Raw genomic sequence first — 25,987 nt, forward strand, 5'->3', positions numbered from 1 at the left:
GAAAGGAGACAAAAATTTGATGCCATCAAATAAACCTTTTCTGGAAGTTGCATATAACAGGCTGGCAACATTGTTCTTGAAGTATGTAAAAAAGGGCTACTTATTGCCGCTGTGGCCTTACTTCTTTAAGTTCTAGCTCATTGATATTATCTTACATTTGTTTAATATATTAGCTTCATGCCCATTATGTGCTGGGCATTGCTGTCCCTCTCAAGGTTGAGCTACAAACTAGATTTCCTTGAAATGAACCTTCAGCTGAGAAACCTGCAGTTATCGCAATATTTGTTGTGATGTTGTTTGCATGAACTTTTTTAGAAAAATTGCATATAAGTGTGTATGAACCAGTCAAGTCATAGGCTTAGTCCAGTGCTTAATATTCTTTGCAAAGTATACCTTGTCTCATTTGTACTGTTATTCCTTGTCTATAAAAGAAAAATAAAATGTGTAGTGGTACATGCAGAAATCTAACTGGTTCACTACACCATAGTTTGGCACATGAAATCTTGAATTTATTAGCTCCATTTGCTTGCCAGAGTTGCAGGGGGCTATACTTTTTCATGGAGATTGGCTATTCTGGACAGGCATCGCACTTGCATTTAACTACTGCTTTTAGTGTCATGGAAATCTTTTGCTGCTTTGATTCTTTTATTGAATTTATTTTCTACTGAATTTATGTATCTCTGTTTTCTAGTTGGATGACATGTTTTTGTTCTTCCCAGTCCATGATTTATTAATTTATCCTGTGTTCTAGGTATGGACAGATGGAGCGTGCCATCCTCTCTTCTGAGATTGCAGGGATTGATCTTAGGGGAGCTGTTGCACGTGGTGTGGGAGCCCAGGGAATTGAACTCAGTGAAACAGTTCGAAGGATGGAGGAGTCAATTCCCCAGGTTATCTTACTTCTCGAGGCAGCAGTGGAGAGGTGCATCAGCTTAACTGGGGGCTCTGAGGCGGATGAGTTAATTCTGGCACTTGATGACATCATGTTGCAGTACATTTCCACACTGCAAGAAACCCTGAAATCATTAAGAGTTGTATGTGGAGTAGATAGTGTAGGTGATGCTTCGAAGAAGGAATTGGGATTGGACAAAAAGGAAGGAGCTCACAATGCGCGCAAAGTTGACATGGTCTCAAATGAGGAGGAGTGGTCCATTGTTCAAGGTGCATTGCAGATCCTCACAGTTGCAGATTGTTTAACTAGCAGATCTTCTGTTTTTGAAGCTTCCTTGAGAGCTACTCTTGCTAGATTGAGCACAAGCTTATCTTTTTCAGTATTTGGTTCTAGTGTGGATCAAAACCGGTCACATGTTGCAAGTGATGGTGGAAATGGGGACTACTCTTTGGCTGGAAGGGCTGCCTTGGATGTGGCAGCTGTACGGCTTGTCGACATTCCTGAGAAGGCTCGGAAGCTGTTTAACCTTTTGGACCAGGTATGTGAAGGTCAATATTCACATGTTGTCTCCCCTGCCTCGAGTTTTGTCTTAAAACATTAGTTTACCCGAATTGTCCTATCTCAAAAATCCAAAGTATGTTGAGGAATATAATTGATAAAGCGTCATCTAGTGACATTTTGGACTGTCTAGCCCAACCAAACTGCCTAAAAGTCGTAGAATGTTGGTGATCAGTGTTTTAGGAAAATAAGAATAATGATCTGACGAAATTATTTTGATGGGAGTTAAACATAAAATCTGGTTACGTTCGATAATCATATTTTCCTTGTATTTATCTGACCAAACCTCAGTGGCCAAACTTCAGAAAAACCAACTAGTTAAAACAGTTCTGGCAATTCAACAGTTCAGTTGGATTTGTTTTTCAGAAGCAGTGGTTTTGAGCTGCAAAATGAACTTAATGTATAAAAGCTTAGTAAAAATATGATTGCAGATGAATTTATGGACTTCTCTACCAAGTATTTTATTCATTCTACCTTTTTGGTAACGCTGCTTGATTACTAAAGTTGCAGTCCTGAAACCTTTGATTCTTGGTCCGTATGTGCCCTCCACCCCCACCCAAATTAAGTACTTGAGGAGATGTGAATTTATACATTTTTGCATGCACACACTCGTGGGGCTGATATATTTCCTTTGTTTTCATATTATGCCATAACATTTCAATTTGGACTTTATGCAGAGTTTAGACATTCTGCAACATAGCTTTGTGCATGCACATACTCATGAGGGCAATATCTTTCCTCTGTTTCAAATACTACAGTATATTTTTAAGATTTGGACATCACCGGTGTTTAAACATTGTGTGCTCCTAGTACTAACTAGTTTTTGGTTCTTCAAATATTTCATGCATGTTTTTGCATCAGGGAGATGGTACCCAAAGTAGGCTATGTTTCTTGTTTTGTTAAATAACCATTAATGTTGTTTCTAAATGGATGTTACCATCTTCATGGTTTTGTTGGGTTGTATATAGCATATTTACAACAGAGCAGCCCAAATAGAAGTCATAGTTTAAGGGAAAATTAGACGAATTCTGTTATTGTTTCTTGCCTTAATCTTGCTCACAAAAACATGATCATCCATCTCATTGTTTTGCATGTTATTTTCTTATTCCACCCCCTTCTAAAGTATAAATGACTTCATTCCTATTTGTAAGTCTGCTCATTTCATGTATTGTTCCTCCTGGCTACTGTGATGGATCTCATTATCTTAGTCTTCGACAATAATGTGTTTTTAAATCCATGCGACTGACTCTACTTCACATGGATGCACTTCCTTTTGCAGTCTAAAGATCCCCGATTCCATGCACTTCCACTTGCATCCCAGAGAGTTGCAGCATTTGCAGACACAGTGAATGAACTTGTATATGATGTCCTCATATCAAAAGTACGGCAACGCCTCAGTGACGTGGCCCGTTTGCCGATTTGGTCTTCTGTGGAGGAGCCGAGTGCTTTCCCTCTCCCTAGCTTCAGTGCCTACCCTCAGCCATATGTGACGAGTGTTGGTGAATATCTTCTTACTTTACCGCAGCAGTTGGAGCCACTTGCGGAGGGCATCTCAAACAGTGATGCAAACACTGATGCTAGTACTGACGAAGCCCAGTTCTTTGCAACTGAATGGATGTTCAAGGTAACCAAGCTTGGCTTTAAGCCTTTAGTTTTGAATGAGTGGACAGACATCTATAAATTACAAATAACTTTTCCCAACTAAGAACAGGAAAATCTGAATGATCTTGCTTTGTGTCCAAATCCAAACCACCCTCCAAAAGAGAGAGGTTTTTATATCACTACTGACCACGCATATTTGGATCCATGTTTTTGGCACAAAAAAAGTGAGATTTGAATATGCATTCTACCTCCCCAGTCCCCACTCCACTTCCCCCTGTCCTCTCTCTCTCCAGTTTACACTTATTGGGACTGTTGGAAATTGAAGCCATATTTACTGGGGAATATAATTTTTTTTTAATGATGTAATTTTGAGTGCCTTGTTGGAAGTTCAGGTTGCTTTGTTGCTGCTGCTGTTAATGTTCTAAATCAAACAGTGTTTACGCCTACAAAATAACTAATGCAACTGGATGTTGTGTCCTCTATTGTTCAGGTTGCAGAAGGTGCAACTGCTCTGTACATGGATCAGCTGCGGGGGATTCAGTATATAACCGATAGAGGAGCACAGCAGCTGGCTGTTGACATTGAGTATCTGAGTAATGTGCTTTCAGCTCTATCAGTGCCAATCCCTCCAATTCTCTCCACCTTCCACGCATGCCTTTCAACTCCAAGAGATCAGCTAAAGAGCCTCGTGAAATCAGATTCAGGAAGCCAGCTTGATATTTCGACTGCCAATCTTGTGTGTAGAATCAGGCGTGTCAACTTAGAACAGTGATTCGTCTTTGAAGGAAATTTTGATGTTGAGGGTATGGTTTATGTTGCCCACCATATCATTCTTGTTGCCCATTGTATCATCTTTCTTTTCTTTTCTTTTCTTTTTTGATTAAAAGAAAAAAGGTGAAATTGTTCATTCTTACCATATCATCCATATAGCTACTATCAAAGTTCAAAAATTATATAGGAGAGTTGCCCTTCATGTTATCTTTGTGTATTTTTTAAATGCAAAACATATAGTAAATGAATCTCATTCATGCCTGAAGATAGTGTATGTGGAACCCATTGCCACATTTTTTACCTGAAGAAAATAGGCACGCATGCTTGCCTGATCACATCAGTTTTGAAATTATTTTCTTGCAGAACACCACATCAGTTTAGCAATTTTTTCTGCTTATTTTAATTAGTAATGGAGGATTAAAACGCATATTGAAGTCCTGTTAAAAAATTTCAAGCATTATTGTCAATTAAGCCCAGGGAAAAATCTTTCCTCATTGAAGCATATACACATTCTCTGCCAGCAACCGCAACCGTGACCTCAACCTGCATGAATCTGTAAGAATCCAATCCTTTTTTTTTCCCTGGCACCGGCAATCTTACAGATCGGTCAAATGACCAAAAAACTTACTCCAGCGCACAGATTTTTTCTTCCCTTTTTTTATGTTTCCCTGTCGCAGATCTTCAAACATTCAGTCTGGCAGGCGCACAAAAGCTCCCAAACAAAACCACCACCACCACCTACAACTTCATCCGTGGACGTCAGACACCTTCCTTGCCGGTAAAACATGTAAAAATATTCTCACGAGTTTCTCACCAAAAGGCCCTCCTCCAGAAACCATCACACGAGCCCAAGTGTCCATGGCTTCAAATGAACATGACCCGACTGACCCTAAAATTTATGTCATACTTGATAAAGACCAGAGCTGGAATCAGGAACTCATTGTGTTCATTATCACATTTTTTTGGTGCTTGGAACCATATAAACTTTAATTATTGTTAATGAAAGAAAATTACATTAACAGAAATCAAACATGATCAATGCAGAATTTTCAAAATACCAATTGGAGATGGCTTTTATTAAGCATCACAAGTGCAACAAAAGCCAATTTTAATTACATGAGGCTCTCTCCCTACTTGCTTACTCTGATCATCACATTTACTTCAGCAAGCAGCTACTTCACGATATAATCATTTGATTCATTTCCCTGCACAAATTACTCCTCACCAAACACAAAAACATCAACTTACCATTGGCAAAACTCCTGGCATGAAGGTTCCCTGGAGCAGAATAAACTCAAAAATATACCATTCCGCAGATCAGAGTGTTAGTTACCTCAAGTACCCCAAACAGTAGCTGTTCTAATTATTTTGAAGCGGCAAAGACTTTCAAGTATGCATCCCAGCCCAGGGACTGATTTCATGCAGCCGAAACAACACTACAGTTAAAAAAGAAAAAAAGAAAAGAAAACTAAAAAAGTCTTCCAATAGATGGCTTAGAAGCTAAAAATCACTACGAAGCATTACCTATGGTATACTCAATGAGTAGTGTTCACTGTCTGATCCTGATATAAAAGCTCAAACCCCAAAACTACCTGAAACTGTGTAGAATTATTATTTAAGAAAAAAAAAAGATTTTTTTTCATCGAGAATAGAATCAGAAAGGTGTAGAATAGTTACTACCCCACACATTACGTTTCTCAGTGCCAGTGAGTTCCCTATCAGAGACAAAGCTCTTGCATCACACCAATAATTTGATCACCAAGATGGAACAGGAATGGTTAACCCATGATCAAGGGGGAGAAGCTTCTGATTAATAATCAGTTCATCAACAAAGGTGGGTGGAAAACCATTTTTTTTTTTCTTATGTAGAAAAGGAATAACAATCCATGTCTACCAATATGGAGTAAACATTCCTGATTGATATATTATATTACCCTGCCATCTAAACACATGCCAAACTGCAGCATCTGCAAGCAGAAAGAAACTTTAATCCATGATAAGCATGGTAAATCAATCCATGGGTGCGGTTGGACAAAATTGAGACTTATACATCACCTTAAAATACAGAAAAAGAATCTTTCTACAGCATGACTATTATTCATTCAAATACTTTGCATGTCCTTCTAACTATTCAAGAATAATGTAATCCGCAGCAACCCAAAAAACACGTAGATAGAAGAAACTGAAAACAATGTTGCAGAGATAACAAATTATGGAGATTTTAGTTCAAGCAAAGCCTTAAAGAAAAGAGTTACACTGATTAAGTTATACCTACCTCAACCCCTTTCTCTTCTAATAGTATTGATGGTAGGGAGATGGTATAGGCTCAATAAGGCTGTCAAATGACAAAAGAAGTTTCATCCATAATGACAATTTACTATCCACAAACAGTCATGAGATACGAAAATCTACCTCTTAGATTTCAAAAGCTCAGACACCTACCTACACAGTCCACTAATATGGGCGAACTGGACTTCTAGGAGACTTCCGCTGCCCATACCTAACAGGGGAACGGGACCTGCTCCTATCCCACTCCATATTTGAATTCCGATCACGGTACCTATCCCTGCCTCCATCTCTTCCATTTCTGAAATACTCTCTTCCCCCATCCCGATTTCCTCTACCATTCCACTCCCGAGATCGTTCACGATCTCGTTCCCGATCGCGGTACCGGTCTCGCTCCCTGTCTCGATCGTGATCACGATCACGATACCTGTCCCTGTCACTTGAATCACTTCTTCTACCTCTACTCTCAGATTCCTTCTCTTTACGCTTCCTTCGTTCTTCTGCTTCTTTCTCCCTTTTTATTCTTTCCTCTTCCCTTGCCTTCTCCTTGGCAGCCTGGAAATTTAACACCCATATTCTTTATTAAGAATTTTGTCATGTAATTCAAATACAGGACTCCAATAAGATGAGACATACCTTGAACTCGGTTATAAAGTCCCTGACCATGCCATAACCAATATGCTGCTTGCCTGTGACATGGGACTGAGTCCTCTCAGCAGCATCATTTGCTACTAGAAAAGAACCACAGATCTCACATAGTGCCATTTTTTTCTCCTGAGCAAGCATAAGCACTTTGTCATTCTGAGGTTGTTGAGTCAAGATGGTTTTCTCTGCATTAAGAATCTCCACCTGTTGACAAGTGTTACCAAATATTCAAAATTAACTGCATCTCAAACGGTAAATCAATTTTAAAAAAGGAAAATCTGCCAAGGGCAAATTCTAGAATTTCAAAGGCACTGGAATTAATGCATCAATCTTTTAAAAAAAGAAAAAGGTAAAAGAAAGCACAATATAAATCACAAAAATATTCATGTCATCATTCATCATTATGGAACTGTTGGGGGTCTTTGGACATTTGTTACATAAAAGAAAACAATAATGCAAATCATCCAACACCACCCAATACCACAACTAATTCTATAATGATGGGGTGTTGGCAAACATTCAAATTAATATCATATTGACAAACCAAGAGTTTAGAAATGATTTGCCATGAGTATATTTTGGTATTTTAAAATGAATAAGAAAACAATACGTATGCGGGAAGAAATTAAAATGTGGAAAATTGGTGCATCCAAGAACATCCAAAAAAAAAATGAGCAGGGGAGGCATATATGACCCTGCAATTATTCATGGCATATAGGATACCTTTCTCATAAGTGCCTCAGCTTCATCCACCTTGCCAGTTTCTCCCAGTGTTTCCACTTGTTCCAGCAGGTTCTTTATTTTCTCCTCCAGCACAGATAACTGCTCAGCCTTTTCAGCTGAAACTGGAGCAGGCGAGGGAGTGACTTCCACCTCTTGAGCAAGGCGTTCTCGCCCACGCCTAACTCTTCTGTCCAAGTCAGTCACCTGCCATAGAATACCAAATATAATTTTAAAAGATACATATAAAACTCACAAATCTTCATGAAATCAATTTAAAACTGTATAAACCTACCAGTTTCTCACAAAACTGAGCAAGCTCTGCTTCAAACTTAGGCACGTATGAGTCGTGTCTGGGAGACTTCTCAAAACTAAATCCACCAGTATAACAAAACCCCATTAAATCAGAAACACAACAATGGAAGACGCCCAACACAAACATGCATAAAGAACAAGACTGCAAAGTATCAACACTACACAAACCAAAAGATAAAAGGACACGAGCAAAAACCCAGGAAAACAATAAAGGTTCACAATATTAGGTAGTGTCACTTTGAAAATTCTAATTGAGGCTTGTCATAGATGAAAAGGCCAGTGCATATGCATTAAAATGTCAAAGCTTCAAAACATCTTAGATGGAAGCAACGAGAAGACGTGCAGACAGTCTCACTAGCTTTCCTGTCTGCAAATATTTTCAGTGCTTCCATCAAACATGTTTTTGAAGTTTTTGACCTTTTACTTATGCACTGGCCTTCTCGTCTATCATAAGTCTAAATTAGAAATCCAAGCAGATAATTACATATAATCTTGTTCTTAAATTCTAATCCATGTTACTTCAACAACTCTATGCGTATGCAGGACATTGATAAAGCATATTAAAAAAAAAAAAAAGATTTTGACACAAAGTGTGCATATTGATAATCCTCCCCATCATCTTTCAAGCATTACTGTGGTTCGCTTGCTATTGCTCCCCTAGTTAATAAAATAATCATAGCATTTAATTTTCAAAATTTTCAAACAGTTGATTCCAGTATGATACAATGACTCCAAGCAATACTGGCAAGCAAAAACTCAAGAAAAAAAGGGAAAGCACACACACACGCACACATAATGCACATTGCTTGAAAAGCAATAAATAATTTTGGGGTTTTATGCATTTTTGATACGGATAAAATGCTTTAAAGATGGGAAATATGCAAACCAAATTAAGTAGTGAAGTGGTAACTAAAGCAGGAGTCTAGTTAGACAAGTCTCAATTTTTCACAAAAATAATCCACAAAAATTTAGAAAATTCTCTGCACAAACCTTTCTACATGGCATCCATAGTCTTTCATTCAATCATAAAATTGTGTAACTACAGCCAAAGTGAAATTTGCACTTGGTGATTGAATCAAATTGAGATAGATTTAGACGCAGATAATTGGCAAATGTAATAGAAACCCAATGAAACTCGTACTAATGCATATGCCAAATGTGAAAAATACAGATTTCCATTTGTCCAAAACAATCTTTTATGTCTGCAAAATTTAAAAGAAAGATAATGTCTTGGTCAATGCATTTACCCTTGTACATATGAACTTCCAAAACACAGAAGCATGGTATACCTGCCGTCTAAATAAAATTTTAAAAATATAGTGGAATTTTTCCACACATATAATGGAAATTTCCTTGTGGAGCAGAACAACAAAGAAAAAATAAAGCTCATATTTCTATAATATATGGGAGTTTAAATAACTGAAATATCACATACATGAGTTGCTGAGCTACAAGTGGAAAACTAAAATCAACGAAAAAAAAATCATCAATTGAGATCAGATGTAAAAGAGCAAACAGAATGAGTTTAATGCTTATAGAGCTCTTCAAAACTGATCAACTTTCACATGCACTTAGAACTTTGATCTTGAAACAAGAACAACAACAATGATGATGAAGAAGACGACAACAATTAGATGATGGCAACAACAACAATAATACTAATGGAAAGTCTAGTGGCAACTGACTCAGCCATGGCTAACCATAGCACCCCTCTAATAATAATAATAATAATGGAAGGAGTATCAGGTGCAGAAGTAAGGACAGTGCTCCTTAAGTCGAGCATCTCTGTAGCATTGGCTAAATTTGTGGCAAATATAAACAAAATAAATATATAATTGGGGATAGAAACATTCCTATTCAATTGATGCAATGCCAGTTACAACATAATAGCCCAGTTTTTTGGAAACAAGCTGTCGCACAGGCAAGGGAAAAGACAAGCTTACAAAGTAATGAAATTTAGTTAAGAGGTACATGCACACATGAAGCACAAAATTGGGGGGAGCATCCATCCATAAAGATTCCCACATTGGCCATATACAGTAACCAAATTACTTTGCTGGAATACTTACAAGTGTACGCCTGTGCATGTGGGCGTGCGCGCGCGCGCGCACTCTCCAGTCTAAAAATTGGTTCTCACTAATAAACCTTAAGGGGTGAAACGATAAGCATGATTCACCACACCACTCAAACATCAACTGAATATTGAACTTTTAAAACTGATACAACACCAAAGTAATCGCTTTCTTTTCTAACACTTAGAAGGATTCGGCCCCTATCCCCACATTTTAGTCATATATGTCTAGAAGATGATCAATATAAAAAGGATTAAAATCTAATGAGTCAAAACAACCCATCTATTAATGTGATGATTCAGCAGGGCAATTTATTTCCCCCAGGGTCTGACTGTAAAGCTTTAGATCAGTTACCTCAAAGAGAAAACCTGCAACAGCCAGAACTCCAAATGTCTTATTTAGCAAACCACGCTTGTAAGTCATATTTAAATTCCATCCTACAGCACACATGTAAAGCATGTAACTTACAAATAAAGGGAAAAGACATTGAGAAAATGTCTATCAACAGAAACACATCATTCCAATTATAGATCACTAAGAAGAAGTCTTTTCAAGTTCATGGCAACAAACATCTAATGGCAAATATACAAATTCTAATACCATGCATAATTGCATATTATGGAACGTTCTCAACCTATGTTCAGACCCAAACCCTGGAACTACAAATAAAAAACAGTTGCTGTGTAAGATTTCACAATAATTGACACGTATTCATTCAATCACCTTTCTTTCAACTTCTGATCGTGAATTCTAGGGCATGGTCCTGATGCAAAACAACACAACCAAGAACCACAAGTTAGCAGACAGCTGCATGCTCAAAACCTCATATTTTATTCTGTCTGGTTGCCAACAAAATTTCAGCAACGAAAAAAATTAAAAGCAAAAATCTTAAAACATTCATTGAACTGAGAAAAATTTAGGAATGTTTTTCATATTTTCAGAAAGCAAAGAAGTTAATACTTAGATCAGTCGCTGATTTACAATTCTCCAAATCACGGAAACATAAATCCTAAACTGAAGTGATCTCAACAAAATTATATCACCCTAAATGAATCAGAATTTCATTTTTCGGAAAATTCAAAAAACTTCACCTCCTTTTCTTGTCCTCAATTTTCTCACCAAACAGATAATTGATTCCAATTTTCAAAACAAGTTTAATTACAACTCACCGAGATCGCTACGAGTGTTGACGAACAGGTCATGGGGACAGAACCGAACCATATAAAATACACAAACCTCCTTATCATCCCACGTAATTTCCTTATAACTCTTCTTCTCTTCATCGGTAAGATTACGAGCTAAAATGGAAATTAAAAAACACAATAATTAACAAAAGCATCAAAAGCAGTGTATCAAAGTGAAGTCGACGCGAAAAAATAAAATAAAATGAGGAACAAGAGTTGAGGTCTGTGAAATGCACCTGCACCCATCAGCTCGTCCAGCAGAGCTCTCTGAGCATCCATGGCCGACTACAGAGGCCAGAGAGAGAGAGAGAGAGGATTTGGTAGTGAGAATCAGAGCTGAAGTGAACCTTGCAATTTGGGCCTTTAGCCTTTTCTAGGGTTGCTTGTGAGGACAAATTGGTCTTATGAAGAAAGAGAGGCCGTATTCTGTATTCATATCGGTCCGTTTGGATGCCTACGAATCCTTGCTTGACTTGAGGATAAGGATTTCCTTATCGAGGATATTGTATTTCGAAATTAGGCAATTAGCCTATGATTTATTTAAATTTACACAAATTTAAATTTAATATTTAATATTCAAACTCCCAATCAAGTAAAAGAAATTAACCACATAAAAAATTTAACAAAAATAAAATACAGACTTTCTATGTTTTTAAAAAGATTGCAAATATTATGCTTTATTTGATTTTTTGAATAGTTATTTCTTCGCATTGATTTGCAAAACTAGTGGGAAAAATAGGTATTTCGTTAATCAAAACTTAATAGAGTTATGTGGGTTTTTAATGTTTTTCAAGTTCTAAATGGATCGTAATCTTATGTTTAGATAGGTTTTGAATTTGGATTTGTATTGAATTTGTATAATATATAAAATTATATTTAAATTTATCTAAATCCATTTAAATTCAAATCTAAGGGCCAAAATTTATACACCCAAACAAAGCACAACTATTTTTGCACTTCTTTTATTAGGTACAATGAGTATGGGAAACCTCAATATGACAATGCTTTTATTTAAGAGAACTCTAACTCTCTAAAAATTGAAGTACAAACTAAAGTTCCAATAATAAGTATGCAATAATTAAGTTTGTGTGTAGATATATTTCAATCACCCAACTGCAATATACTACTATTTAAGGACCTTACCTAAAGAGTGCATTACAGTAATGGGCATGTGGCCATCTCGATACTATTACAATATTAATAAGGACACAATTTAAAAAACACACTGGTGTAAGGTTTCTATTTAAGACTATGATTCGATGTAAACCCCTATTGCTCGTCTTCTAACTCCACTTTCTTTTCTTGTGCTTTCATAGGTTTAATACCATTCATTTTTCTTGCAACTTCTAAAAAAAATTTAGGTGTTTCTGAAATATCATGTTCATACCACGAAATCATGTCACCTAAACATCATGTACTTTCCTACTACTTACATAACATGATTTTAGAGATGAGGGCACTATACGTTTGAAATATGTGAAAAAAATTTAGAGATGAGGGCATAATACTCTCAAAACATGTAAAAAGAATTATGTTACGGATTTTATCGAAGCGTAGTCTCGAGGATGAGGATTTTAGAGATGAGAGCACAAATCCTTGCTCGGCTTTAGGATAAGGATTTCCTTATTGAGGATATTGGGTTTCGAAATTAGCCTATGACTTTGTGTAATATTGGAAAAAAATTTGTAGTGATTCAAAAAAAAAATAAATTAATTAAAATTAAAATTAAAATTAAAAAAATAAATAAATAAATAAATTATTTAATTTTTAAAAATTAATAATAAGTATTAATTAAATAATATAATATAATATAATATAATATTATAATATATATGTTACATACTTCACAATGAAGTATCTTGAGATCTTGAGAACCCACGCCCACAGGCTCTCTCTCTCTCTCTCTCTCTCTCTCTCTCTCTCTCTCTCTCTCTCTCTCCTTCGTCTCCTTTATTCAATCCTTTCTCTCCTCAATTTCTCGGCGATACATGCGCCGATTGAAAAATAGAAAATACCACTAGGTTTCTATCTCAACCACCAATATTTTAACCGGAATTGATTTATCATAGAAGCGTCGTAGGCACCACTCTTGGGGTGAGGTAAGGGGAGTAGATTATGTCAGTTTATTTTGAAAATATTCTCAATTAAATTGTAGTATTTGGTTTCAAAAATAATATACATGATTTTATGAGTATTTAAGCTTATGGGAATGGTAATTTTAAATTATTTTACGCATATTTTTGGGGAATAAATTTTAATTAAATTAAACTACATGGTTTTGATCAGATCGGGTTTTATGGGAACATATTATAATTAAGTTAAATTCTAGGGATTTGATCAAATCAAAATTTTTTGGGAATATTTTGAAATTAAATTAAATTGCAGGAATTTGATCATTTTCGAGTTTTTAAAATATACTAAGGTTTAAATTTTAAAATGGGGAATTGATCATAACTGCGTTATAATTAAATTTACCAATTATATATTTTGAATATTTCGCAAGCAATTGGTGAAATTATAATTATTGAATAAATCGTGTGACATGAGATTTAATTGTATTTTACTACATAATTGAATCTGAGTATTTTTGTGGTATTATCGTGGGAAAAATGTGATTTATACTGATTGATGAAAATACTGAAAATGTGGGAAATGGTGAAACTAAAAAAATGACGATTGAATGCTGAGATTAATTTGAGGGCTAAGTGTCAGGTTTTGATATGACGGTTATATGCCAAGATTGATTTGACGGCTAAGTGTCGGGTTTTGATATGATGACTGTATGCCGAGGATTTGATATGACGGCTGAATACTGGGTTTTTATGTGATAGATTTTATACTGAATGACAAAATGAGTTTAAATAACAGTTTTTATTACTTAAATTGCATTATATAGATTAAGAACCCGGAGGACCAGATGTGATGAAAGCACGGTACCATAACTAGTGATTGAGATAGTGCAATCACATTGTTCTGGATAAAAGTGTTGGTATTGACAAATCAATTTGCCCACGGAAAGGTTGTGTACCCCCCTGGAGTCTAGGCTAGGCTGGGTAGGAAAATTGGACTTTCAGACATAAGGTTTAACCTAGCCCGATAGGTCAGCCAGGGCTAGGTCCAGTATTTGGACCACACAACCTAATCATGGGGGTTTATATACGATGATGTTGTATGTCCAAAAGGAGATTTCTTCTACGCATATATGTGAATTTATGTAAGTGGGGTTATTTAACAAACTAGTTTATATTCTAAAAGAAATGTGTATTTTCAACTGTATAGGTGTGAGTTATGTTGTACAAATGTCATATCTATCAAATAAATTAAATTAAAGAATGTGTTTAAATTGCTGAGAACTCATATTAGCCACATACTGACAATAAACTATTTCGTATTATTGAGAAGTGTGTCACCACATTAAATATACAAATTTTTTAGGACCTTCACGAAATCGAGTCTAGGAACTTCAGGACAGGACCTAGACAAGCTAGCTGAGAGTGAGTAGTGTTGGGACAATATTTTGTTTATATCTTATTGTTTTGGTTATTCGGGGTTATAATATGTTTTGGGGGAGATGTTGATATTAAGGTTGAGAGGTAGTATTCTGGTATGCAAGGTTGTAAAAGTATATTTTGTTTCCATTGTTTGTTTGTTTAAATTAATTATGAAATGGTATTACTTTGGATCCCATTAGGTCCGAAGATATGGTGTGTGTGGTATCAGAAATAGCATGGATGATACCATTAGTATGATTATTTGTGGATTAATTTCAAGGGTGTTACAAAAATTATAAATGTATGATTTAAAAATATATATAAAGAAATTTTCATATGCATACCCCTATGAATATGATCACCATTGAGCACGTATATCCAAAACTCTGTAAAGTGAATAATTAGACAATAAAATTAGTATTAACATTCAACAAACAAATAATACATAAACAATGAATTCTTTTGTACTTCTATTTGGTAAAAATTATTTTTACCCTGAGATAAGAAATCCTTTTTGCGCCAAGGCAAAAATTCTTTCTACCTAGTTATTAGGATAATAGCAATTATTTTACCTAACTGTCAAATAAGAAGAAGAAGAAGGTCACTTAAGGGCAAAAAAAAAAAAGTGTATTTGGGTTATAAGGCTTCCCATTTTACTATACATTCATATTTGTTGTTTTTTTTTTTTTAATTTTATTATGAATAAAGCAACTTAAATGTATTAGAGAGAGAAAAAATTTATAAAAATTTTAATTTGTATAGGGATATTTTGGATGTAAAAATAGGCAAGAAAGAGAACTTTATAGTTATGGTAAAGTTATGTGTTAGTTAGGAAACATTTATATTAGTTATAAATAATTATAAAAAATATAATACTTTTTATATCGGAACAAGCTATTTGTACTGCAATTAAATTTGTACTTTCAATCCATAGTTGTGCTCAATATATTATGTTATGCTTTACTTTTTTTAGAAGACTTTGTAATTATAAAGAATTAATATTTCTTCATAATTAAAATTTTGCATCGAGGAGTGTAAACTTTTTGTGAATTTTCATATTTTGATTCAGTTTGCTTATAAAATTAATCAATTCTTTATTTTTTTTTTCTCTCTTTTTATGATTTAATTATTTTTTCTAAAATTAATGATTGATATTTTAAGATGTTAAAAGATAGAAACTAAAAAAAAATCATAAGAAATCTATTTTTTTTAATCCAAAAATTATAATTATATATATCAAAATGAATATGTATAGCTACACTAGACATACCCAAGCGAAAGAGATTTTAACTCCATCCAAATATCATATAAATACATCTAACTTGGGCATACCCGGGCACTGAGCCTGAATGAATCACAATCACAAGGACCTAACATGAATACTCCCAACTTACATATCATTGATCCCTGGACATATCAGGGTGCAAGCTCCTCTTTAACTACAACTCAATTACATAGAAAAGGAAATTTTTCATACACAACTTGATAGGTGTGAGTTTGAATCACCTTAATGATAGCCTCTTCCTAGGTAATAATACCCTCAAATCTCCTTTTGTTCCTAAAGTGCCAAATCCAATAAACTGTGATGGCTAAAGCAACTTTCTTGGCCACCGCTTGTGTAGAAATCTAAACCCAAAAAATAAGGAAATAAATAAAGAAAAAAGAAAATATTCAAGGCAAGCAGCAGTTTGTCGATGAATCTCCTGATTTCGTCGACGAATGTCCTTCTGTGGTTCATCGACGAAGAAATACTGAGAAGAATTTCAGGCATACGGTTCGTCGACGAACCCTTGTTTTCGTCGATGAATGTCCTTTTGCAATTCGTCGACGAAGGCTCCATTTCGTCGACGAAGACGACCGGGTCAACGATTTATAAATAGGTTTTAACTTTACTTCTTCATTAACAAAACTAAATTTCTCTCTCTCTCTCTCTCTCTCTCTCTATATATATATATATATATATATATATATAAATCGCGCCTCTCACTCTCTCTCTACGATATCTCGTTGTTCGTTGCTAGAATCGACGATCGGAAGTTACCACAAGGATTTGGGGAAAATTCTCTACAAATCTAGCGAAGTGGATTTTTAAACAGAGTTTGTCCAGGCATCACCCCAAAGTTGAGGTAAGGGTAGAAATGGGTTATCTGTCTAGTATATAACTAGTTAAATGGGGTGTATGGGCCTAGGGGTGTTTAATGATTATTATTCTGGGGTGGAGTGATTTGAACTGGGGGAATATGTTTTCAGGGTTTTGGGCTCTGTATCGCCATAGAGTGGCATTAAAAGCGTTGTAGGAACTCTCTCAGTAAAAAGGTATGGGGATTAAGTTAAGTCAGGATTTTACTAAAATTGAACCGATCAAACTACTATATATGTATATTTATGTTTTTAGTTGTTATTAAGAAAACCAACTGTTCTAAATGGATTTTTCAAATCTAAGATATATAATAAGGTATTTTTAGTAAAAATGAATGGTGGAAAGTTTGGTTGACATTATAAACTAAATATACTGTGTTTCTTGGTTGCCTACGGGTTATGTTCAAAATACTGAAACTGTGTGGCAGGTGAATATTATCTTGGAGGTTATTGTATAACTAAGGTTGTGAATGTTTGTGAAATACTGGAATTGTTTGTGAAAAATACAGGGATTTGATATAGCGACTGTAAGCTGAGTTTTATATGACAGCGGAGGGCCGAGATTTGATATAGTGACTGTAAACCGAGTTTTATATGACAGCTGAAGGTCGTGATTTGATATAGCAGTTGTGAGCCAGGTTTTACATGACAGCTGAGCACCGAGATTTTTTAATATGACAGGTTTTATACGAAATGAGTTTGAAATATAGTTTTTAATACTTAAATTGCATGATATGCTTTAGGAACCCTAAGGACCGGTTATGTTATGAGTACGGTACCGTTGCTAGAGATTCAGTAGTTGACCATGTGCACCCACACTGTTCTAGATACAAGTGTAGGGTGGTTTTAGCCAATTAGCCTACGGAGAGGTGGTACCTTCCCTGGAAGTTTAGACCAGGAAGTGGTAAGACAATCGGACCCGCAACTGATTTGTGGATGCTTGTAGTCGTAGTTAGCAGTAGATGTATGATTTGACTTAGTATGGGTTGATCCCCCAAGGCTAAGTCCAACTTTTGGGCCGCACAACCCGTACCATGGGGGAAGTAAATGGTGTTTAGTCTTAGGGAGTATCTTTTATGCATATTTGTAGATTTATGTAAATGATGTTACTTATTTACTGAACTGTTTATACTATGGAAACGAGATGAGTATTTTCAACTATGTAAAGTGAGTACAATGTAAAATAGTTATTTTCGGTTATATGGAGGATGGATGTTTCTGTAAACACTAAATGCATGTTGGCCACACACTAATGTTAACTTAATCTGCCTTGCTAAAAAGTGTCTCACCCCAATTACAAATTATCTTTTTAAGACCATTCGAGCTAAAGTATAGCGAGCCCCAGGCGGGGTGGTAACCAGTTAGTTTTGTGAGTGCCTGTAAGAACTCTACTATATTTAAGTTGGGTTTGAAGCCCTTGAGTATGCAATATGGGTGTATGGACTGAGTTAGTTTCTGGTATTGTACTTCGGTTTGTATTATGAGCATCGAGAGACTCTGATGTATATTAGTAACATAGAACTCTAGTAATAGATTATGGAGACTATTTTATTTATTTCTGTTGCATTTATATCACTACAAGAAAACCAGTTTTTAGTGACGAAAGTATTAATGACGGATGAAATTTCGTCACTAAAAGTGCAGTAGTAGTGATGGTTTTTTAGAAACGTCACTAATAGTTCAATTATTAGTGATGAAATTTCATCTGTCACTAATATTACACTTTTAGTAATGAAATTTCATCTGTCACTAATACTTTCGTCACTAATACTCCAGTTTCCCTGCTCAAACCAATGCGAGAAACCACTTTTTGCGCTAAAACTATCTTGGGAAACAATTAGCGACGATTATTCGGGTATTAGTGACAATTTTAATGCATTGCGAAAAGGAAATTTTTAGTGACAGTTAATTAACCGTCACTATTATTATTGTATTTATAAATGAAACAAATTTATTTTTCACTAGTAGTGACGGTTTGGAATATTCGTCACTATTAGTCCATTAGTAGTGACGGTTGGAAAGCTTCGTCACTACTAGTTCTTTTCTTTTAATAAATAAAAAAAATTATTTTTCACTAGTAGTGACAGTTTAAAATATTCGTCACTATTAGTTGATTAGTAGTGACGGTTCGGATGCTTCGTCACTACTAGTTCTTTTCTTTTAATAAATAAAACAATTTTTTTTTTAAACTAGTAGTGATGGTTTGTAATATTCGCCACTATTAGTCCATTAGTAGTGACGGTTCAGATGCTTCATCACTACTAGTTCCTTTCTTTTAATAAATAAAGCAAATTTATTTTAAACTAGTAATGGCGGTTTGTCATATTCGTTACTATTAGTCCATTAGTAGTAACGGTTCAGATGCTTCATCATTACTAGTTCTTTTCTTTTAATAAATAAAACAAATTTATTTTAAACTAGTAGTGATGTTTTGTCATATTTGTCACTACTAGTTCATTAGTAGTGACAGTTTGGATGCTTCGTCACTACTAGCTCTTCTATTAATAAATAAAAAAATTTATTTTAAACTAGTAGTGATGGTTTTCTTTTCTTTTAATAAATAAACAAATTTATTTTAAACTAGTAGTGACGATTTGTCATATTCGTTACTATTAGTCCATTAGTAGTGACGGTTCGGATGCTTCGTCACTACTAGTTATTTTCTTTTAATAAATAAAATAAATTTATTTTAAACAGTTTGTCATATTTGTCACTATTAGTCCATTAGTAGTGACGGTTTGGAAGCTTCATCACTACTAGTTATTTTCTTTTTATAAATGAAATAAATTTATTTTAAACTAGTAGCGACAGTTTGGAATATTCATCACTATTAGTCCATTAGTAGTGACGGTTTGGAAGTTTCGTCACTACTAGTTCTTTTCTTTTTTTGAAAAAAAATTTAATTCATTTCACACTAGTAGTGACGGCCAAGGGATTTGTCACTACTAGTTATTTTTTTTACCAGATTTCACCCCAATCTTCCTCATTTCCCTCATTTCCCTTATCTCTTTCCCTCCTCCTCTCCCAATCCTCCCCTTCGGATTCTCCTCTCTCCGTTGCAGCGCCGTAGCCATTCGTCGCAGCCCGAGGGCCCGTCACCGTTCGCAAATCGTCGCAGCCCAAGGGCCCGTCGCCGTTCATTCATTGACCGTCGCAGCCGAGGGCCCGTCGCTGTTTATTCGTAGAACATGTCGCCATCGCAGCCCCTCGCCTTCGCCGTCACCAAGGAGATCAGTATTTTTTCTCCATATTTTTATTTCAGTTTATTTTCATTGCTAGCATTAATTAGATGCTTGTTTAGCTTTTATCTGGTGTTCATAAAAATTGTTTTTGAGCCCAAAAAAAAAATTCAAATAACCATTGATGAATGTTTCAAGGAAAACAGTGATACAAAAATGGTATTAAATAAAATCTCAATAGTCAAACACACTAAATTAGGGCGAGAGATTGTTGTTCTATTCTCTTTGAAGATCGAATCACAATAGAGGATTGCTCTTTAGAATTTTTTAATTTGCTCAGTTTGAATTAAGTTCTGAAATTCTTTTATTTCGAGATCAAAGAATTTAATCTCATCTTTTAAACAAAAGTTAGGTAATTAATGCAATTTTTTTTATGGGAATTGATGGTTTTTATTTGCTAGAAATTAATTATGGGAAAATAATGCTTTATCGACATAATTTATTATCATATTTTATTGTGACATTTTTCACTTATTAATATGTTAACGTGCATCGAATTAATATGAAATTAAACTGGGAAATTAAGTTCGTCATGGTTGAATATGAAATTAATGTAAGAACTAAGTGTTGACCTTATAGGTCATATTCCATTTTGATCATAACAAATACTCTAGTATTTAATGTTTGTCAAGTTTGTGTGTATGATAATACTAGTAAGATTATATTGATGACATGCGGCAACTTGAAGAAAAATGAAGACCCCAACATATTTATTTACTTGTTGTATTTTTATATTCGGGTCTATAATATTTAAATTCAAAAAAGTATGTAATAATCTGCATATCATGCTTGTAGGACTATAAGTTCAAGACCTTAGAAAGACCTTAGAGATCACCCTTCGGTCGACCGACGTCAGGTTTTTGGGACTAACTCAAAGACCTTAGATCCTTGCACAAACACATAAGATAATCCCCATAATCACTTATATTAAGCAGGGGAAATAATTGAAATGAATTTAGAACCTTTGCCCAAAATCCATGAGGTTTCGGGCGATCGAACTTGGCAAGTATGTTTGCCTCATTCGACTGAACCGTAGAAAAGTCAGAAAGATGACTTAGGCTTCGGGCGACTGAACCTTGATTATGACTTTTCCCACCAACTCGGCAGCCCGAACTTCACGTTCAAATTTGCCTCGAGCTTCCGAACACATGTGTTCGGCAGACCGAACTCAAGATCGGGCAACCGAACTATAGTATTTTGAAATCGCCTTCAATTCAGGAGACCAAACCCTTATTCAGGCACCTGAACGTTCAAAAATGACTTTTTTTGTTGTTCGGGCGACCGAACTTCAGGTCAGGCACCCGAAACTCTCGGGTTACACAATTTTTCACCACGATTAAGAGGGGTTAAATGGGGTTAATTTTCCTAAACATTTTTAAAACAAAGTTAATAATTACCCTTAAGTCCCCAACGACTATATTTTTAACCCTTCTCTATATATACACATTCATTTGTCAAATTAAGGGTGAATTAGCATTATGATTAGGGCAAAAATTCTCTGAAATTTTCCAAGTTCATTTTTCAAATACAAACCCTATACTTTCACTCTTTGCTATTCCCTTGCAAAATCAAACTTAGTAAGAATGCCTTGAGTGATTCCTTATTGTTTCTACTTAACCAAAACTCTCATTGTGTTGATTGTGTGTGTGATGACCCAAAAATATATATATAATTAAAGCACAATAATAATAAAATAATAAAAATGGTCATTGATTTAATATCAATACAGAAGTGTTTTTCTGTAGGATCCTTGATTCCATGTTTGATGCCTAAGAAAGACCTTATATAAGCGAGTGCTCAGAGACCATTGCGGCTCAGTCGCTCCCTGGAGGTCGGCCTGGTCAAAATGGAATTTCATAAGATAAACAGGATAGACACTGTTTGTATACGTAAATAAGTATATATATATATAATAGTGTTTTGACAGACATAAATTGTAGAAATACATAATAAGATGATAATAATATAGGTATCATATGTGGGGCCCACAAGACTATGTGGGGTCCACATGAGTCCCGGAGCCACAAGATACTGTTTATATACGTAAATAAGTACATAAAATAATATTTTGACTGATATAATTTGTAAAAATATATGATAAAATGATAATAATATAAGTATCCTATGCGGGGCCCACAAGACTGTGTAGGACCCACATGAGTCCCGAAGCCATGTATAGGTTTACACGAGTCTCAAAGCTATGTAGGACACATAAAATCGTATGAGGGTTATTCGAGTTACGTAGGATCCATTCGGGTCTCGAAGTTGTGTGGGGCCCACAAGACCATATGGGGCCCACATGAGTTTTCAAAATTCAAATTTAATTCTTGTTCAAAAATAAATAATAAAATAAATAAATACTAAAAATAGTTTAAAAGTAAAAACAATGATAATAATAATGATAATAATGATTAATAAAAATAATAAAATAATAAAATAATTAATTAACTAATTGACTAATTAATTAGGTAAGTGATTAATTAAAAATTTATTTAATGGGAATGGTGGCAAGCACTCCCACATGGCCTCCATCCCCATCCCATACTCAACACATACCTTACCCATCCCTTGCCCATTCTTTAATTTTTAAAAATTATAATTTCACCCATCTCCCCACACTTTTATAAATTTCATTTTTTCCCCAAAATTTTCCTATAAATATGGAGCTCTCAACCTTCATTTTTCACAACAATTTTCCAAAGAAGAGAAGGATTAGTGAGTGAAAGAATTTGTGGTGGATAGAGAATTTTTGAATAAGTTCTCAATCACCCACTCTTTCCGATCTCATTTCTTAGAGATAGTTACAGTGTTCGTAAGGAAAAAAGTAAGTAAATTTTGATTATGTTAGTTTTTTTTTTATTTAAAATTTATACCCAAGTTCATTTTATAAGTAAATTTCAATTATATTAATTAGTTCCACAAAATTTTCATGAGTTTATTTTTACGCGTATTTGATTATACCAATTCTATCTTTAATATACTTGCATATATTTTTACTTGCATATATTAAAGTTTACCAAGAAAAAGTTGTTGTTATTCAACAAATATAGACTTGCTTTAGATACTTTCATAGGTTCTTTTCTTTTCTTTTCTTTAATTTTTTGACGTCACCTGCATGACTCATTTGCATTATTTGATTATTATAGTTGTTTTTGAATCTTAAGGAAGCTATGTAAACCATGAACATCACATTTTATTTCTTCATAGAACTATATTCTACTATATTCTTATATAGATTGTTTGTGGGATGCATGTACACATTACATTATTTTGCTTATTATATGAAGTTCTTAACTATTTTAAATTGTATCATTTTTTTAATTATGTCTGAATGTCCAATTATTTTGCTATCAAATCATTTATACTTATAGTACATATACATATATGTTTAAAAATTGTGTACTAATGTTTTTTATAATTCTTAATTTGTAGGGTTTACGACTGTTACAACATCAGCACGACGTCATGCTACAATTGGATGTAGCTTCTTAGTTTTTTTGTATTTTTTTTATTCAAACAGATGGAATTTCTGTATTTGAATTTAAATTTATATAATGTATTTGAATATGAATTCGAATTATTTATAAATTTGAATGATATATGAATTTTTTAGGAATTGTGGTTTAATGTTATGTATAGGAAAATGAAATTACAAATTTTTACGAGAATTAATTATTTTAAAAAAATTAATAATAGAGTAATAGTGACGAATTTAAAAATCATCACTACTAGTAGAGTATTAGTGAAGGTTTCAAAACCTTTACTAATAGTACAGTATTAGTGGCGAATATCAAAACCGTCACTAAAACCAAAGTATTAGTGAAGATTTTGAATTTGTCACTACTACTTTACTATTAATGATGGTTTTGAAACCTTCACTAATACTCTATTAAAGCCCAAGTATTAGTGAAGATTTTATATTCGTCACTAATATTCTACTATTATTGACAGTTTTGAAACATTCACTAATACTCAACTTTTAGTAACGGTTCTAAATCCATCACTATTAGTCTACTATTAGTGACGAATTTAAGTCGAACCGATGTATAATTTATAGTGATGATATTAGGGTTTTAGTGACGGTGATAATCTGTCACTACTACTCTATTATTAGTGACGCTTGTAGTAATCCGTCACTAATAAGTATTACTAACAATAGTTATGACGACTATTTTAAAACCGTCACTAATACTTATAAAATCGTCACTAATAGTATTAGTGACGGTTTTTTAATTAATAGTGACAATTTTGATTATTCACTAATAACCTCATTTTTTACAGTACATTACTGATTATGGTATCAGGTATACAGATGTCACAAAAGTAGCACCCCGAGTCCACGTGATGGGTTGGAGCGCTACAGCTTGAATCCCATTACCTCTACGTTCCTTAAGAAGCCATTTTAGGCTAGCTTTTATAGTGGTCATCATTCTGGTTAGGCCCAACCAGCGTCGAATACTATTCTATACAGCAGAGGATATTCTACATTTAAAAAACAGATGGTCAATTGATTCCTCTTCAGCACCACACAACCCACAAGTTTTGTCAAGCTCCTCATCTCTGAATTTATCCCTAGTCCCCAACTTTCCTTTTGCAGCCAGCCAAAGAATGAAGGAATATTTCGAGTCACTGATATTTCTCTAGACAATCTAAATTAGTTATACTAGCCATAGTGCATGCTTTATGGCTTTCTATTTTTTAAATCATTTAAAAATTATAAAGAAAATAATAAAAAAATTAAATAGTATAAGAGCATTTTGGGGTAGTTGTAGATAGTTATAGGGATTTTTAAAAATAATTATGAATAGTTATAGGAATAAATTTGACCTAATTATAAGGGTATTTTGAAAAAGTTGTTTGGGAATTAAAGGAGTATTTTGGAATAACAAGGATGATACCAAAATAGGGGAATCCCCTTTATAATAGTATAGACATTTACGTTTTCATATATAAATATGTATGTACCAATTAATTGTGCGATATATAGTATTTTCTTAACTCACCGTAAGTTCTTCTGTTAAACTAATACTTTATAAAAATCATTTTAAGAAAAATAAAGAAATGAACATCGAAGTATGAAATTGCCTTATTTTATCTATAGATTTAGAAGTAAAGTCATAAATAATGCTAATTTGGCCATCGATATAGTTATTTTACAAAATTTTTGTTCATATATATGAAAGAAGGTTGAATTTTGAATGGGCCATCGTTTGTAATTTCTACAAATTATTAATGCCCCTATTAATTGGTACAAAAACTACTATATTATCAATGTTAATATATACTAAATATTGATTAATAGTACATTCGCCCTACATTTGGGAGTTAGGTCTAATGTTGTTAGATTTGGTATCACAGCTACCCTATAACTCATTTTATAATCACACGATCTCGCTTGGGATGAGCGGGTTAGTCTCGGCGTGGGTTGGGTTGGTATAAGAATTGGGCTTGTGCATTAGAGAATTTATGGGAAAATTAGAAAGAAAAAGAAATTGTATGGATGCAAAAAATGAGAAGTATATTAATTGAGGGCATTATATTAATTTTTTGCATGTGCTCAGTTGTATTTTATAAAATATATTATATTAAGAGTATGATGTTAAGTGGTAAATTGTATTTCTATTTTTAGATTTGTTAAGAAGATGTAAGTCTTTTAAAGGTTCAAATTTTGGATATTTAAATCCAACGGTCTTACTATAGTAAATCCGCCCATGTTATCAGATTTTGGGAAGAAAAAAAAAACCTATTAAAAAAAGAAAACGAGGAGTAAAGTAATAGGCCATCATCATTAAATTTTCCACCCGGCAATATCAAAACACACTCCAACCGTATAAACTGTAAACACCCAATACACCCAACCAGACGCAGCCGCGTGGCCCGACAGTTACTATTTTGAATTTTCAAGCCCCCGCGGTCCGTTGCAACCTCCCCTACTTCAATAAATACTTGTTTTCCCCCTCCACCGAAAAAAGCTTCCTACAAGTTTATGAACAGAGCATAACCGGCGACAGTTTCCGACGATCAACAAATTCCATCGCTACTTTGAAATTGAATTCAACCGCTTCCTCCACTC

At 34.3% G+C, this 25,987-nt stretch overlaps 2 protein-coding genes across 8 annotated transcripts in view; one reads left to right on the plus strand and one right to left on the minus strand.

Moving 5' to 3' along the window:
• Positions 1-4,084, plus strand: part of LOC131146835 (conserved oligomeric Golgi complex subunit 7) — a 32,924-nt gene extending 28,840 nt beyond the window's left edge. The window contains exons 8-10 of the mRNA XM_058096635.1: positions 752-1,430; positions 2,730-3,074; positions 3,543-4,084. Of these exons, the coding sequence (XP_057952618.1) occupies positions 752-1,430; positions 2,730-3,074; positions 3,543-3,824 (1,306 nt within the window). The 3' untranslated portion in view covers positions 3,825-4,084. The remainder of the gene's footprint in view (positions 1-751; positions 1,431-2,729; positions 3,075-3,542) is intronic.
• A 785-nt stretch (positions 4,085-4,869) lies between these two features.
• LOC131146836 (uncharacterized) lies at positions 4,870-11,449 on the minus strand. 7 transcript variants are annotated; one of them, XR_009134466.1, is made up of 13 exons: positions 11,282-11,384; positions 11,031-11,159; positions 10,585-10,624; positions 7,770-7,845; positions 7,478-7,681; positions 6,746-6,958; positions 6,266-6,664; positions 6,099-6,158; positions 5,879-6,005; positions 5,504-5,790; positions 5,348-5,415; positions 5,157-5,234; positions 4,870-5,028 (listed from the first exon to the last, which is right to left on the minus strand). XR_009134466.1 is itself a non-coding variant. In XM_058096638.1 (8 exons), exons 1-7 carry the CDS (start codon positions 11,322-11,324, stop codon positions 6,278-6,280), a joined length of 1,092 nt encoding a protein of 363 aa, XP_057952621.1. In that variant the 5' UTR covers positions 11,325-11,422; the 3' UTR covers positions 5,997-6,158; positions 6,266-6,277. The 7 variants fall into 7 exon arrangements, 2 of the variants coding, with proteins under 2 accessions (XP_057952621.1, XP_057952620.1); XR_009134465.1 differs by lacking the exon at positions 5,879-6,005 and having other exon boundaries at positions 4,870-5,040; positions 5,157-5,259; XR_009134464.1 differs by having other exon boundaries at positions 5,157-5,259; positions 5,348-5,790.
• Between the last annotated feature and the right edge of the window lie 14,538 nt (positions 11,450-25,987).

Source organism: Malania oleifera, chromosome 13 (assembly GCF_029873635.1).
Source record: "Malania oleifera isolate guangnan ecotype guangnan chromosome 13, ASM2987363v1, whole genome shotgun sequence".
Taxonomy (NCBI): Eukaryota; Viridiplantae; Streptophyta; class Magnoliopsida; order Santalales; family Ximeniaceae; genus Malania; species Malania oleifera.

What these genes read in the sequence shown, in the direction of transcription:
- LOC131146836 (XM_058096637.1), bottom strand. Translation starts at nt 11,324, where the DNA reads ATGGATGCTCAGAGAGCTCTGCTGGACGAGCTGATGGGTGCAG. An exon ending in CAACACTCGTAGCGATCTCG is followed by an intron (nt 10,625 to 11,030) that starts GTGAGTTGTAAT and finishes GTTTTGCATCAG; the next exon opens with GACCATGCCCTAGAATTCAC. An exon ending in CTGAGGCACTTATGAGAAAG is followed by an intron (nt 6,959 to 7,477) that starts GTATCCTATATG and finishes ACTTGTCAACAG; the next exon opens with GTGGAGATTCTTAATGCAGA.